Genomic DNA, 15,022 nt, shown 5'->3' with positions numbered 1-15,022 from the left:
CCTCTAAGCTGGATCTCACATGGTGCATTAATTTGAACACGTGACCTGATGTCTGCCTGAGGTAGAAAAACTCTTGAGTGCTGTGATTCCTGTTTCCAGAAAGGGACCTCCCAAAGGTTCATAAGGCCTTAGCAAGATTCTCACCATGCCCAGAATTCGGCCCAGTTGGGGGTGACAGAACACACTCAGGCCTTGCTTCAGGATTGATGTCCAATATAAATGCAGGTCTCCATGCTGGAGCTCAAGAGGTTTCCAACTTGCTGCAGGGCCACATATAAAACCTGGCTAATAATTTTTTGTCAAGAAGGGTCAAAGCAAGCACGAAAGAGCTAAAGCTACAAGATTTTGCAGAGGCCAATGAAAGCCAAAAGACCACAGTGTGTCCTGCCAATGCAGATAGAAAGATTAGTAAGGCTGCTGGCACTGCTTGGCAGTCTGCCATTAGAAATAACTTCAAAAATAGAAGCCGGCTAATCTCAGGAACCTGCTGGAATTGTCAATTACATTAACAAAGCGTTTCAAAACCAGAGCGAGTGCCTTAGCTTCTTGGGCTGTGTTGTCCCCTTATAATTTTCCACAATTTTAGCAGGGCCCTCGCAGGCCTGGCAAATCACCCTTTCCTGCTGCTCAGCTCTCCAGAATGGAGCTCCTCACAATAAGTCAGTGAGAAACCAGGGAGGGCTTAACAGCATGTGAGCACAGCACCTGCACTGCAGACTGTGGAGTAGGGAAAGGAAACACTCCTGGAGTGTGGGGCAGCCTCTTCATTTCTTAATACCAGCTGCTGCTGCTGAGCCAGACAAGGCAGTGCTGTTGTGCAGAAGAGGAATGTATTCATAACCAAAGTAATGGGGAGAAATTGCTTTTGTCCAGCCCTCTGCTCTTGTTGCCAGACCTTGTCTTCTCAAGCCCCAGTCCTCTCAGCAGCTCTGTAGGTCTCCTTTCCATCTCCCACTATGTGCTACAGGTCCCTATCCTCAGCCTTCCTACTCCACCTCTTTCACATTTCTTTTCTCCTCAGGTCCCACTCCACACACGTCCCTTCTCTTTTTAGGTCTCCCAGTCCTTTGTGACTCTGTCCTTCTCTTCCCTCAGCCCACCTAGGCCATGACCAGCCTTCAGATGCCACTTGCTGTTTGAGCTTCAAAGTCTCAAAGGATTGTAGGCTTTGCTGAGCAGAAAGGTGGCCTATGTGCTAGGGTAGCAGTTGCCTGAGGGCAGCACTGCTATGCTGCCCTGCACTGTGCCAGTGGAAAAGACAGCAGCATAGGATTTGCTGGATTATCAGAGAAATCAGGACAAAATTTGACAGTCCCCAAGCTCTGGTTGCTTTTGCCCTTCATCTCTTCCCAACATCTTCGTCCCCAACACAGGCAGAAAGGGACTGTTGCTGCTCTCTGCTATTCCCTCAGGTGGCTGGCTGCCTTCCTGCAAGTGCTGCTCACAGACAGATGCTCCAAGGGCTGCCATGGGTGGCTGGGGGAAGCTATCAGCTGCTTTGCTTGCTTGCTGGTAGCCATGGGGGTTTCTTTAGCAAAGACAGGAAACTGGTTGTTCTCCCTTGCCCCTGCTGGTTTCTTGATCCCCACCCCTTCAGAATAAATTAGAGAAATGAGAAGAGGTAACTTTTGGAACACAGGTCTTCCCTCTGAGGCAATACCTACAGGATGACAACATTTATGCCCAGCTTTGAGGACGTTTGGAGGGCATAGTATGGAAAGTGTGTCTGAGTCTGGGGCAGAGATAAGACTGATGACCTGGTCTTCTCCAGTTCTGATATCTGTGATTCAAAGACCATACACAGCTTTTAAAGCCAGACCAGTAACAACATTGACCCCTGTCCTCAGGTTCTGGAATTGGCAGCCAGGGACATTCAGAGGAAGGAGCCAGAGAATGGAAACAGATGGCAAAACTCCTGGCTCCTGATCCCTACCGTCACTGACCCACTGACTAACTTGCAGGGTCCCTGGGCTCATGGGCACTAGAGCACTGATGGGGTGAGTTTCATGTTCATATAGGGGTACTATCTACATACATTAATGCAAACACCATGGTTATTAAGGAGACACAGACAAGTAATTGTTTTTATAATTTATTTAACTGATTTATATCAGTAACACTTTCCTTGATGTTCTAGCAGGTGATCTCCCAGTGCTCTGATTTCTTGCATTTAGCAAACAGCACTATGCTTTCCGTATTCCTACTGGAGCTGGAAATTAGCATTTGTTTACTTCAATCTAAGACATGCTTTTACAACCTAAGTCTCAGTTTTGAGTCTTTTGTAAAACTTTGAAGCCTTTACTGTGCAGGTCAAAGTGCCATTTTGACCCTCATGTCATTTAGGCACCGAATGTGATCTCAGATACAGAAGAACATCACCTTGATTCTCAACATCCAAAACTGGTAAAAGGAAGAGTTATAGTAGGACTCATATTAAAAACAATGTCTTATGCTCAGTGCTCCCTCTGCTGGCTCCAAGCAGACAGTTTACAGAGTTAACCTGGACACAGCACTGACATAGTCTTCTGTTTTCTGGAAACTAGAGAAAAAAATTCAGTAGTTAACCAATAAACATATATTGTTCAGCAACCACACAGTTATTACAAACAGCAGCATAAAATATGAGGTTAATTCTGTGTCCCCTACTGAATAACATTGGCAGCAAATACAATGTGTTTCCAGCACAACTGTGCTAAATGCATCTAGCTGAGATTATATTGTTTGGCTGAGATCAGACATCATGAAGCCTTCCTCTTCTGATCTGGCCCAGCTGTTTTTCACCAACAAGATATTTTAGCATTGATGAGCTCAGGTTTAACTGTGAAGAAAATGAATTGGTTCAGTAGTTGAAGCTACATTTCAACATCCAACTCATGAGGCTATTCATGAATCATTGAAATCATTGAGGCTATATCCTTTTCAGCTGCATGCTGTTATTGTTGTTATTAAGATTTATATCCTGCCCTACCAAAAAGGCCCGGAGCAGCTTACAATGTCAGACAAACAATCCACAAGATAAACGGGAGCTTAGAATCCTCAATGTCCTGCTGATGCTAGAAAAAAATACATAACCCTAAAGAAAAACGTCAAAGACTATTTACAGATCCTAGGATGAATTGGGCTTGGGAGGAAGACTCATAGCTAATTCTACATGGATCTACACCCAGCTCTCTCCCTCATTTGAAAGCTACAATGTAAGTTCTCTCATAGGCTTTTTTTCCAAGATATATTTCTATGGGAGGTCCATGTTAGCTTAGCTCTTTCACTCACTACACCTTTAAATCACATTGCCCAAGCACTAGGAAGTACAGAAAAGTAGGTTAAGCCCATCAAAAAGATCTGGTTCCAAAGATAGTTTTGCAAAAAACCAAAAGACCAAACAGGCAAACAAGAAACCCCAGAAAAATCATCTAATACATGTACGTTGCTGGTGTAGGCAGTGCTCCCCCATTACTTACTACTCTTTGAAGAGATTTCATCATGCTTTACAATGTTATCTTTGCTTCAGTTTCATACAGTTTCATCAGACAAAAATCAAGTGCACAGTGAAGAAAATGGAAGTTCAGTTCTGCCTACCTGGCTAAGTTGCAGCTGGGATGTAGAACGATAAATTCATAGACATTAGGGCTGGAAGGGATTTCAGAAGATCATCAATTCCAGCCCCCTGCCCCAGGGGCAGGAAGTCAGCAGTGATCATAGGATCCCAGCAAGATAAACATCCAAATGTCTCTTGAAGGTGTTCAAAGTAGGTGCTTGAACCACCTCCGACAGCAGTCTATTCCAAACCTTGAGGGCTCAGACAGTAAAGAAGTTCTTCCTTATGTCCAGCCTGAAACGGTCATGGAAGAGTCTGTGACCATTTGACCATCATCCCTTGGGGTGCTCTGGTGAACAGAAGTTCCCCCAGATCCCGGTGAGCACCCCAATAAACTTATAGGTGGCCACCAGATCACCTCCAAGCCTGCGCTTTTCCAGGCTGAAGAGTCCCATGGTTCTCAGCCTCTCATCATAAGGTCCGTTTTCCTGACCTCGGATCATGCGTGTGGCTCTCCTCTGGACTCTCTCAAGCTTCTCCACATCCTTTTTGAATTGTGGAGCCCAAAACTGGATGCAGTACTCCAGCTGCAGCCTCACCGAGGCCAAGTACAATGGGAGGATGACGTCTTGGGATTTGCTTGAGAAGCATCTATGGATGCATAATTAGTCAGGACTGAAGGGGGAAGTGTGTAAAAACAAAAAACAAACAAACAAACTGCCCTAAAAGAAACCAGACAGACTGCATCCCAGAGAAAGTCTAATGCTAAGCTAAGGGCCCAAAGAAATAAGAGTAATTTTTGAATAAAGAGAAAAAGCCATCACCAAGTGAAGATCTGGAATTTGGAAGATATATAAGAGATACAGAAAACTGGACTCCAGATTTGCCATAATAAGTTTGTACCAGACTCTTTTATTCAAGTATTAAAGCTTTAAGAAAATATATTAAATCTCCCAGCAGGTTGGGATCATCTTCATTTTACAGACAGGAAAACTGTGGCACAAAAGAAAGGTACATGATTCGTCCAATGCCACCCAATGAGTATGGTGAGGCTAATAATAGAACCCAGATCTCCTTGCACCCAGCTCTGTGCCACCAGACAGTATATCCTCTTAAGTATCTGCTTCAAGATAGAACGAGCTTTGTATGTTGAAAGTGGTTACCACTGTGCCAGCACTGGGTCAGATCTTTATTGGGGCTGCTGGCTCAGTCAGAATTTTGACAATGGCTCTCTGATATGTTGCCACTAAAAACAATGATCAGAAAAATTGCAGATCAGAATCAATGGAATTTCCATTCCAAACTCGCTGGTGCTTTTAAAAATCCTACTCTACAATGACTTCATATAAAACAAGCTCTCATGTTAAAAATGTGTTGAAGATAAAGTACCATTTTTTGTTTTACTTTCCCTGGGGTTCTATTTCTTAATCTCATTTGGCATCTCTAATATAGCTATTGATTTCTGATATAGAAATCAGAATGATTACACCTATTGGTTCCAGTCTGGCAGAGGCAATCAATATCTTGTCTCAGCCAACCAAAAATAAAACAAATCCAGAGGACAAACTGAGACATTGTTTAGAACATAAAGAAGCTGAGAAAGATGCTTAAAAATGTGGATGGGGTGTTTGTGTGTTGGTTGGAAAGGTATTTATATTTAATAAGGGCATCATGCCTCAGTGGCTACCTCTCTTGATTTGAAAAGAACTTAAGAAATGATAAATACATTTTTAAGGGAAGATGATCTCAAATGAAGGCTGGGGAGGAATCTTTTTCTATTTCAGTAATCATTCTGACAAGGATTCACTGCCAGGAAGTTAGTTTAACCCTCCTTTCTGCTGTACCATTAAGTATATGTCCTTAACTTTTGCACATCAAACACCATGGATGGATGTTGCATCATTTCTGTTTTAAAAGTATGCAAGTCCAAGCTCCTCTAACATAAGTCCACTACAGTGTTATTATATAACATGATTTGTGTCAATAAAAGTAACAAAGCTTTGCTCAAGTATTTAAAAAAAATTCTCAATGGCACTGGGCAAAAAAAGAAGCATTTCTGGCTAGAATAAGGCATTCTATTGGGGGGGGGGGAAAAAAAAATCAACAGAATATCAAGTCTGCTAATGTCAAGTTAAATATCAACTTGAAAAAAAAAAAGCCTTTATCTGTGATTATTAATAAATACTTATATTATCAAAAGAGACATTTTCTACTAAAAATAACACTTTTTAAAAATGTTGTGCCTGCTACTGTACACAGGTACCTACGATCACTGTTACTGGAAGAGATTAGAGAGATTAGTTGTCTTCTTTCTATATATTTGATAATATTTTGTGCAGTCAGTTCTATCATCTCCCCTGCTCTTTGGCTGGATATTGCACACAACTCTAAGGGAGAGAAAAACATTTTTTTTAAAACAGAAAAAAAAATGTGCCCAATATAGCCACACCCACCCACAGACAAGGTAATTAGTCTCGTTTGTAAAATGACTTCATACCTAGCCTAAAAACTGAGGATTTAATGCCTAAATTAATGTTTCTTTATATATATTCAGTGGTTTATTTCGCTCACGTTACTTAGGCTGAACAACAGCTAATTTTGTTGGTATGACACATTTTTGAGAGCCAGCATTTGTAGTGGGTACAACACAAGAATAGGAATCAAGAAAGATCTAAATCCTTCTTCTACCAAAATGCTGCTATGCTATTCTGGCTGTGTTATTTATATCACAGCCTGTTTCCCCTTCTGTGAAAAGGGAGACTGTGATGACTAGTTAAACTTTTGAAAGTGCTGTGAAGAAATGAAGTATCATATAAATGCTACATTGCCAATCACTTGTTTTTTGATTCATATGTATTATCAAAAGACTTCAGTGGTTGGCTTCCACATACTGCAGAGGAATGTTTACATCCAAAACCAAGAACTGCCTTCCTTAAAATTACAAAACCACATAAATCTAAACAGAACATTTTTTCCAGTTCTACTTCAGTAAAATCTTGTTATTACAAAAATCAAAATCTCATACAAGACCTTGCAAAGTCTTTAATGTGACTTATTGGAAATGCTAGGATTCCCTTAGTTGTGACACAAGGCAGACAGGAGGTGTTGCTAAGCAAACAGAACTACAAATGTAACACTCAGAGATTTGGGAGCTGTGCAAAAAACAAGATGGGCTCTTTATGTGATACTTCATTAATCCTCATAATAATCCTGTATTAATTTCTGGGTGGCCAGCAACCTTTTAGCCATGACTGTTTCTCTATAGTGGGGCAGCTACAGATGCGTGTTTTGTGAGACCTTCTATAATAAAATAGACATTATTTATTCAGAAAGACAGATTATACAGATTTTACATAAAAACACAGCCATTTTCATAAGGTATGGTTATTCCATGTAGCGGCATTAATTCACTGGAATGCCTCTTCATAATCCACTGTTTACTACCTAGTACATGACTCAGAAGTGGCTCTGTCCCTATAAGAGGCTGATGGAATTTGCATGACATGTGAACATCCAAGGCTATTTTCTTTTTGACAATCTCCAGAGGCAGAGTTTTCACTCCAGGTGCCCAAAGAATGGCCATCTGCTCACTATGAGCTGGCTAAGGGCTTGTGCACAGCTACATTTAGTGGCAAGTATGAGACAGAAAAAGCTGCCCACACCAATGAGTCTGATCCCAAATGTCTGACAAATACCCCCAGCTCCCACAGACATCAATAGGAACTATACAGTAAATGTTCATCCTCTATCAAGATCTCTTCTGACACCAGTAGATTTCTGCAAAGGGAATTCTTCTGTTTTCTGTCTCCCATTTATTCAGAAAGAATTAAGAGAGAAATACTAAATTCTACAACATCTCTGTGCAATACCTATTATGTTGTTTAAGGAGTTCCAATTCCATACCCTCCCCTTGAAAAGAATGACATTTACAAGAATGATTTTACAGATGAATTTGAAGGAAGGAAGCCAAACTCGCTTGCTCTAGTTTTCTCATTAGCCCAAATCAGCAATCAGGATAAAACTTCTCTAGAGAAACAGATTGCTCAGAGGTTGGTGATAAGCCACAGTTTCAGTTCAAGGTTTCTGGTTCATGGTCTAGCTCAGAATGGCAGTGTGTGAAGGCTGTTACTCTCTGTTGAGATGAACTGGGGAAGTCAACCTGGCTTCTAGTACAGAGGTATCTGTATCACAAAACCCACCAGGCAGCAGAGTTCCAGGCAACAGGAATGTGCTCTGCTCTCACCTTCACCCTGAGCTGATATCTCAGGTACACAGGGGGTTGGTGATGGAGGCTGGGTGCATAAAGCTTGTAATGATGCTTCAGCTGGTTTCTGGACCCACAGAAGGAAGTTCTCTATTGGGGCACCATTACCAAGGATTAAGTTCAAACATACACAAATAAAACAAACAAAGCATCAGCTAACAGTAGAGGTTTACTCCTAGCAGCAATCAGGTGCATTAGTGCACCAAGGCCTAGCAAGAAATAAAAAAAATTGTTCAATGGTCCACTTTTTCCATCATGTTACTGGGATGACCAAGAAAAGCATGACATTGGAAACAGCAGCTGCCACATAAATGTACTGAAACATGCATGGGGAGGGTGGAGCTGGGCATGTGGTAAAAGAATGACATTCTATTTACATGATAAAAAGTAGCAAATATTAACGACCCTCTTTCAGAAGAGCCTCTCACCTGCACTGAGCCATGCAGCCCAAAGTAATTACCATAAATCATTGGGAGAAGTGTGTGTGTGCTGTTAAACAATTCTGCAATGCAATCTGTTGTCACTGTACCTTCCCTCTTCCTCTGCAATGTGCTTTGGCTTAATCTGAAGATTAGAGCTGCTCAGAAGTTCAGTTACCCAAAGAGAAGGAAAATGTGTCCCTTTTCCAAGGTTAGTTGGTCTTTCTTTTCAGTGACACAGAATATAAATCTTGCAGTGTCCCTTATGTTGGTTTTGTGTCCTTCATGCTTTCAGTGATCCATGTCAGTGAATTTTCTCTTCCCATAATTCTGGACGAGGCTGGAAGCTGTGATCTGAGAAGCCTGCCCCTTCTCCCAGCACTGGAAGTCATTCAGCCCTTTCTGGCCAGCTTGAAATAAGGCTCGTTCCAGCTCATCCAGCCGTGCCACTAATGTAGAGGTGTCTTCGTTGTAGGTATTTTGGGAGGAGTCCATGATGCGGCGAAAACGGTTAATAAATGTCTAAGGAAGATAAAGAATTGTCAGTGACTCAGGGAAGAGTCTCCTTGAGGTCAAATGCTAGACTTATGCTCTGGGGCTAACAGGTTCAGGGTTTTGCACCCTATGGTGTCTATATTTGAGCAGCCAACAGTTGGTTCTGGACTAGCATCTAACTGTTGGTACTCAGCTTCCATTAACCTCCTACTCAAAGATAAGCTTTATTTTCCTAAGATAGGGGTGGGGAAAGGTTACATGCTTTCCAGACCATGTGTTGTATATGTATGCCCACTGCACTCTACTTTCAAGGAATTAAATTGGTCAGGTGTCACTATTGCCTTTTACTGGTTAGTCCTGACCTTCTACAAAACACAATACAATGAATTTTGTTTCAGTCCCTGTGTATGAAGCCATTGATTTTAGAGCAGGTGAGATAAGTCTGTAGCTAGTTACAGATCATGCTACCATAAAGCAATTTAGATTTTTTTCCCCCTAAAAATGAGCTCCCTTTTATAAAGGCAGCATCACTACAGTTAAATGAATTTCTCAAACGCTGACCTCCCTCTGCCTTCAAAGCACTTTGGGCACCGATAAAACAATTAGGAAACCTAAACAACACCCAGAGAACATAACAACAAATTTAAAATGGTAAGCAATAGGGACTTATTCCTTTGTAGCAAGGGGGAAAACCTTTTTTAAATAAAAGCTAAATATAACCAGATTCAAAAAGGGAAGAGTTAAAGTTCCTGACAACTTTGGAAAGTGTGCTTAAGGATATTGGGGAAACAAAGCTTTTAAAAAAAATATGACAAGGTTTTATTATTACTAGTACACTTATTTTTTACATGGTTTACTTTGGTATTTTGGTTCTTTACAAATGCTAAACAGAGAATGTCAAAATCTCAACAAGATCTTTATGTTTTTATTCACTCATTTTAACTATACTTTCTTGACTATTAGTTTCTTAGTGTCAGGCTATCCAAGACAGGCTCTCCTATTGCTGTGGCCTTACAACGGTAGAACAGAATGTTAAATGTTTTGTTTTTTCTGTTATTAAAAGACAAGCAACAAAGCACCTGGTCATTCCTTGCTCAAAACTCATTTAACCAAATTTAGCTGTGAATGCAGACATGAGGCTTCAATTCATTTAATCAAAAAAATGATACATACTCATTGTAGATGAAAGGGCCAGGTCTTGAAGTCCTTCTAGCCCACATCAAATTGAGTAGAAAAGGATATATATATCCCCAACTATGACAAAGTGGATGGAAGGATAGAAGAGATGTCAAGGAAAAGGGTAGTATCTCAGTGATTGATTTCACTTGGTTCAAATACTTGCCTGCAGTATGGTCTGAGCTATCTCTGGATTCTCTGGATTGTCAAAATTCAAGAGCTGGAAGCCAAATCCATAGTAGTACGGCCCCATTTTATGCAGGTCGACCACATTGGCATCTGCACTGAACACTGTCCTCCAGCCTTCCTTGTAGGTCTTTGGCAACTCCACAGAAAGTATCCTCCGCTTGTGGTCATATAGCCCTTTCGCCAGCCACAGGGGGATTTCCAGCTTGGAGCCCTGCATGCACAGGACAGAAAGGGCATCCCCACAAAGTCAGGAGTCAATTCTGATCAGGATGATGAATAAAAACAAGACTCAGACACCTACTGAAGGTTCACAATGAATGACTTTCACAGGCAAGCTACCAGGTGCCTGTAGAATCAGGATTTTTATTTTGGGCTCTAACCACAATTTTTTTTTTTTTTTGATAACAGTAAGAATCAAATCAGGTGGCACAAAACACACTGTGGCGTGAGCGAAACAAAGTCATAAGTAAAGAATTCTACAAAAGGGGGCTGCAAACACTGGTGCTTAAAAGTCGGGGAAAGCCAAAGAACCGAGTCACGGAAACAGCAGCATGTATGTGTAGACGAACGCACACTGGGCTCAGGCCGCGCAGCCTGCGGCTCCCGCTCCCTAACGCCCCGGCCCCGGCCCCGGCCCCGGCCCCGGGTGACACTACGTGGGGGGGAGGGGCAGCGCACCACTCCGTTCTCCCGCCAAAGGAGAGTACAGCTCCCGGCATGCCCCGCCGAGCATCGGCCCACACTCCCAGCATGCCTCGCGCCACCGAGACTGCCGGGAGCTGTAGTCCCGTGGGGTTACCTCAGGGAGGCAGTCGCCCTGGCCGGCGCCCGCGCCCTTGCCCAGCACGGCGGCCAATCGGGGCAGTGCGGCCTCGGCGCGGCTCGGCAGCTTCTCCTGGGACATGAGGATGTCGTCCAGAGACAAGAAGTTCTCCTCGGGGCCCAATCCGGGCCCCACCGGGAAATACGCCTCCGACATGGTGGGCCCTCCAGTCACCAACCCACACCGGCTTCCGCGCGGCGCCCGCCAAGCAGCAGCCGCGGCCCGAGCGCGCCAGTGCGCATGTGCAACTGCCGCCCGCTTTTAGTGGGCTGGCAGTCGCCAGGCCGAAACAATCGATGGCCGAGCGGACAGGCTCGATCTCCGGCCGCGGCGCCGTCCAGCAGTGCTGGTGCTGAAGGCGAGAAGGCCCCGCGGCGGCGGCCGAGCGTCGCGCTTACTACGCCTGCGCCGCGCCCCGCCCCCAGGGGGCGCGCTCGGCCTCGCACGCTGTGACGTAGGCTTGGCGGCAGCAGAGAAACCACGAGACGCGGGGGAGGGGTGCGCGTGGGCGGCCGGTAACTGCCCGCAGGCGTTGGCGGCGGGAGCGGGGCCTGCGCGGCGGCGCCCCCCGCGGTGAGTGCGGGGCGGAGGGAGCCGGGACCTGCGTGTGGCGTCCCACGGCCCTCCCTCTGCACGGTCATTGGCTGGATGCCGTGCTGACCTCGCACAGTGGGACCTGATGTCGCGATCTGCAGACTGACCTTAGCGGGTCTGGTGATGGAGCCGTGATGTCATGACCACACATCACCGGGCAACAACTATGACGCAGGCATACTCGTGCAGGGTCATCCAGAGCCCTGCTGGTCCCATGCCTGCATGCAGCCTACTAGACAGTCCTAACCTCCGAGCGGCCCCTGGGGTGGGAAAAGAAGAGGCCCTGAGCCCCAGGCCTGGGCACCCCCTACCGGGTCTGCCCCAAGACACCGGCTGTTGGGGATAGCTCACAGGATCTAGACCAGTGGTCTCCAACCTTTTTAAATAGATCACCTTTGGCATTTAAGAGCAATCCAAGATCTACCATGTGCTGCCACCCCCTCCTGCTCCCCGCAGCAGGTAAGTCTGTGGGGAGGAAATGGGGGGGCAGATCAAGGCGAGGGAGAAAAAAATTATTTGGGGATGTGCCTCCCCAGCAAGTAAGTCCCACCCAGCTGGGCACTCATTCAACTTACCCCTACTCCTGCCTCTGCAGCACTGTTCCTCACCACAGGGGCTTTAATCTAGCCCCTACCTCTTCCCTCCCCCATGGACTGACCTGCTGGGCAGGGATACATACATGCATGCAGGCACTTAGCCCCCCCCACCCTAGCCTCAGATCCACTCCAAGAGGCTCCGAGATCTACTGGTGGATCGAGATCCACTGGTTGGTGACCACTGATTTAGACAAATTCTGATCACTCAGCTGGGACAAGGGCAGAGCCTTGCTTATGCACCCTTAGTGCTCTCAGGAAGAGCCCCTTGTCTGACTGCACCCCAGTTACTAGTTGGTCCCATCAAATGATCAGCCTGAGGAAGCCTTGCCTCAGCACGTCCAGATTCACCCAGAGCCAGACCACATGGAAGCCTGAGTCAGAGCCTGGTGGAGCTGGTTAGCACAAGAGCTTGGCCCTTCCACATTATGCTCCCTGCTGGCTCCCAGCCATCTCCTGTTGAAGACAGCGGGTGTGCTCTTGTTGAAAGGGGTGCTTAGGGGAAGAGCCCTGACTGTGGAGCTCTCTCCTGGCAGCCTGCCTGGCTCCAAACTGCTGTGTCCTTCAGCACATGGGGCACTTGCACACATCCAGGGAGGCTGCTCTGCCAGGGTGCATGTTGCCTCCCCCCCTTCTGATAAGGTTTATAGTGAAATTACTTGCAATTTTACCTGTGTAACCAGGAATAGACTGACATTTAGTGTCCTTTTGTAGCTTGATCGTAAATATTAAAATGTTTTCAATTTTGTTTCCCTGTTTGGGAATTCATTTGTTATTTATTTAATTAAATCCTGTTCACTCTCCCTCGAACTGTGTATGCTGAAAATAAAAATAAACCCCACACTGTTTCTAAGCACAAGAACCTATAAAACAACAGCTTTTCAAAACTTCTGGTAAAGTTTTATTTCCCTTGTGTCATGGTTTAGCTATGTTTTACAATCTCTGGTCATAAAAAGTGTTGAGTAAGACTGAAAGAAACTGGTGGTTTTGGGAAAGCCCAACAGAAATGGTGCTTGGATCATTCCCACTATTTTTTATGATTAAAAAAAAAAAAGGGATAATCTTAACCAGAAGACTGAAAACTTGCTTCTTTTGCTTCCAGTCAAAGACATACTGGCAGGTGGTTCAAGATTACACAGGTAGGGGGTTGAGTTTTGAAAAGTGTCGATAAACAGCTGTCATTTCAACTTGGGACATAATTCACATACAGGTTTCCCTTGCCAACCACGGTTTTACCAACCATGGTTTTGACTACCCACGCTTAATATTCTATATACTATTTTGGCTACCATAGTAGCCAGTTTTGAGTAACCATGGTTTTCCATGGCCGCACATCAGCCTGCCACCTGGCATTTTCCCCATAAGCCTTTTGTCTTGCCAGCCACACTTGCAAACCACAGGAACTTTCAGGAACCTAACCCCAGCGGTTGGTGAGGGAAACCTGTAAGTACTCTTGAAAATTCCACCCGACCTTTACTTTAGTCACCAGAGTCTAAGAGTGAGAGCCCAAGACAGTCTGAAACTAGTTTAAGCAGAAAAACAATATGGAGAACATTGTAGTTAGAGGTTTGAACATATTATTTTCTCCCTTTTTTGTGCAAAAGTTTGAACTTCTGTAGACCTCTTGGTCTTACATGGAAACATAATAACAGAAATCTGTACAGCACTCTGTAATTGTATCAAGAATGTGTGATTATTGCATGAGGGGGGAAATCAGCAATTGCATTTACCAACTTAAAATCTATGCTTGAACCTTCTCAGCTATCCAATCTAAAGTCCTTTTAAAAATTCATTTTGTTCAGCTGGAGAAAATGTAAAGGCAGACATTTTGCAGCTTATGACTAAATCACAAGGCAATGTTATTTCTTTAGTTCCCTGTTCACAACATTCCTCATCTTGCCTTCTGCTCAAGGTGTTTTCAGTTTGCTCTGATTTTGTTTTTTCTGTGTTATTCCCACAATGGAGTTCTAGTATTTTTTTTAAATCAGCTGTTTATAAACACAACCACATTTGGAACAGTTTGTTAAATCTTGAACTATTTATTTTATGCAAATAATATCTCATTAAACATTTTTCTTTTAAGTACATAACGTGGGATTAAGGTGTGGTATAAGAATATATATTTGGTTTATATAGTCATTACTTAGATACCACTGTGATAGTCACTGTATAAAACTCATACCTAGGTGAAAGAATAACACATTTTATGAACTTCAGCATGCTAAAAAGATAAGAATCCAGATTAACTTGATTTGTTAGGTAGCTGAGTAAGAAAGGACAGAGACCAAGGAGGAGAAATATATGTATATGCAAATATAACACCCACACTGCTGTTTTTAGAAAGTCCCTTTTTCCCATTAATCAGGTACATTAAATCTTTCCAACAGTGCAGTGTGCAACTGAAGGACGGAAACATGAATCTGAAAAAAAATTCACATAACATGAGAAGGTCAATTTCTGTCTTTCTTCTGAGCAAGAATTTAAGGTTTTATCCATTGTACAGGAATCAATATTCCTGTACAATGGATAAAACCTTAAATTCTTGCTCAGAAGAAAGACAGAAATTGACCTTCTCATGTTATGTTATTGACCTTCTCAGTTAGAAATCTTAAACATCATTTTGGGTCTTTTTTGTTTGTTTTGGATAAGGGAGAGAGATTTTTCTGGGAAAAAAGGTATCTCCATCCGTTTCTATTTTGCAAAAGAATAACAATTTTCAAGAGACCTTTTTAAGGGCAGTTTTGGATGACGACTGCAATTTATAAGACAGGAATAATAAAGATAATTTTGTTGAATCAAATGTTAAGAGCAAAGTCTCTGAGCTGAAAATGCAAGTTTGTAGAGCTTGTAAAAGGAGCTGTGTGTACAAATGAAATAATCTCTTTTATAGGGTGCAAATACAAAATGGCTGTAAAGAGAAAAAAGAAAATTAAT

General features: G+C 43.5%; 1 protein-coding gene across 1 annotated transcript; it reads right to left on the bottom strand.

Annotated features, from left to right (window-relative positions):
- Positions 1-4,427: 4,427 nt before the first annotated feature.
- Positions 4,428-11,169, bottom strand: GINS3 (GINS complex subunit 3). The gene is made up of 3 exons (XM_006271702.4): positions 10,878-11,169; positions 10,056-10,289; positions 4,428-8,740 (listed from the first exon to the last, which is right to left on the bottom strand). The coding sequence occupies exons 1-3, from the start codon at positions 11,055-11,057 to the stop codon at positions 8,510-8,512; spliced, it is 645 nt and encodes a 214-aa protein (XP_006271764.1). The 5' UTR covers positions 11,058-11,169; the 3' UTR covers positions 4,428-8,509.
- Positions 11,170-15,022: the final 3,853 nt, after the last annotated feature.

The sequence above is a fragment of the Alligator mississippiensis genome, chromosome 10 (assembly GCF_030867095.1).
Source record: "Alligator mississippiensis isolate rAllMis1 chromosome 10, rAllMis1, whole genome shotgun sequence".
Taxonomy (NCBI): domain Eukaryota; kingdom Metazoa; phylum Chordata; order Crocodylia; family Alligatoridae; genus Alligator; species Alligator mississippiensis.
Note: the sequence above shows the minus strand (reverse complement) of the source record. Positions and strands in the feature narration are given on the sequence as shown.

Excerpts from the sequence above, each read along its gene's own strand:
- GINS3 (XM_006271702.4), bottom strand. The coding sequence starts at position 11,057 with ATGTCGGAGGCGTATTTCCCGGTGGGGCCCGGATTGGGCCCCGAGGAG. Across the intron at positions 10,290-10,877 it reads AGGGCGACTGCCTCCCTGAG|GGCTCCAAGCTGGAAATCCC; the intron begins GTAACCCCACGG and ends CTGTGCATGCAG. Across the intron at positions 8,741-10,055 it reads TAGCTCAGACCATACTGCAG|ACATTTATTAACCGTTTTCG; the intron begins GCAAGTATTTGA and ends TATCTTCCTTAG.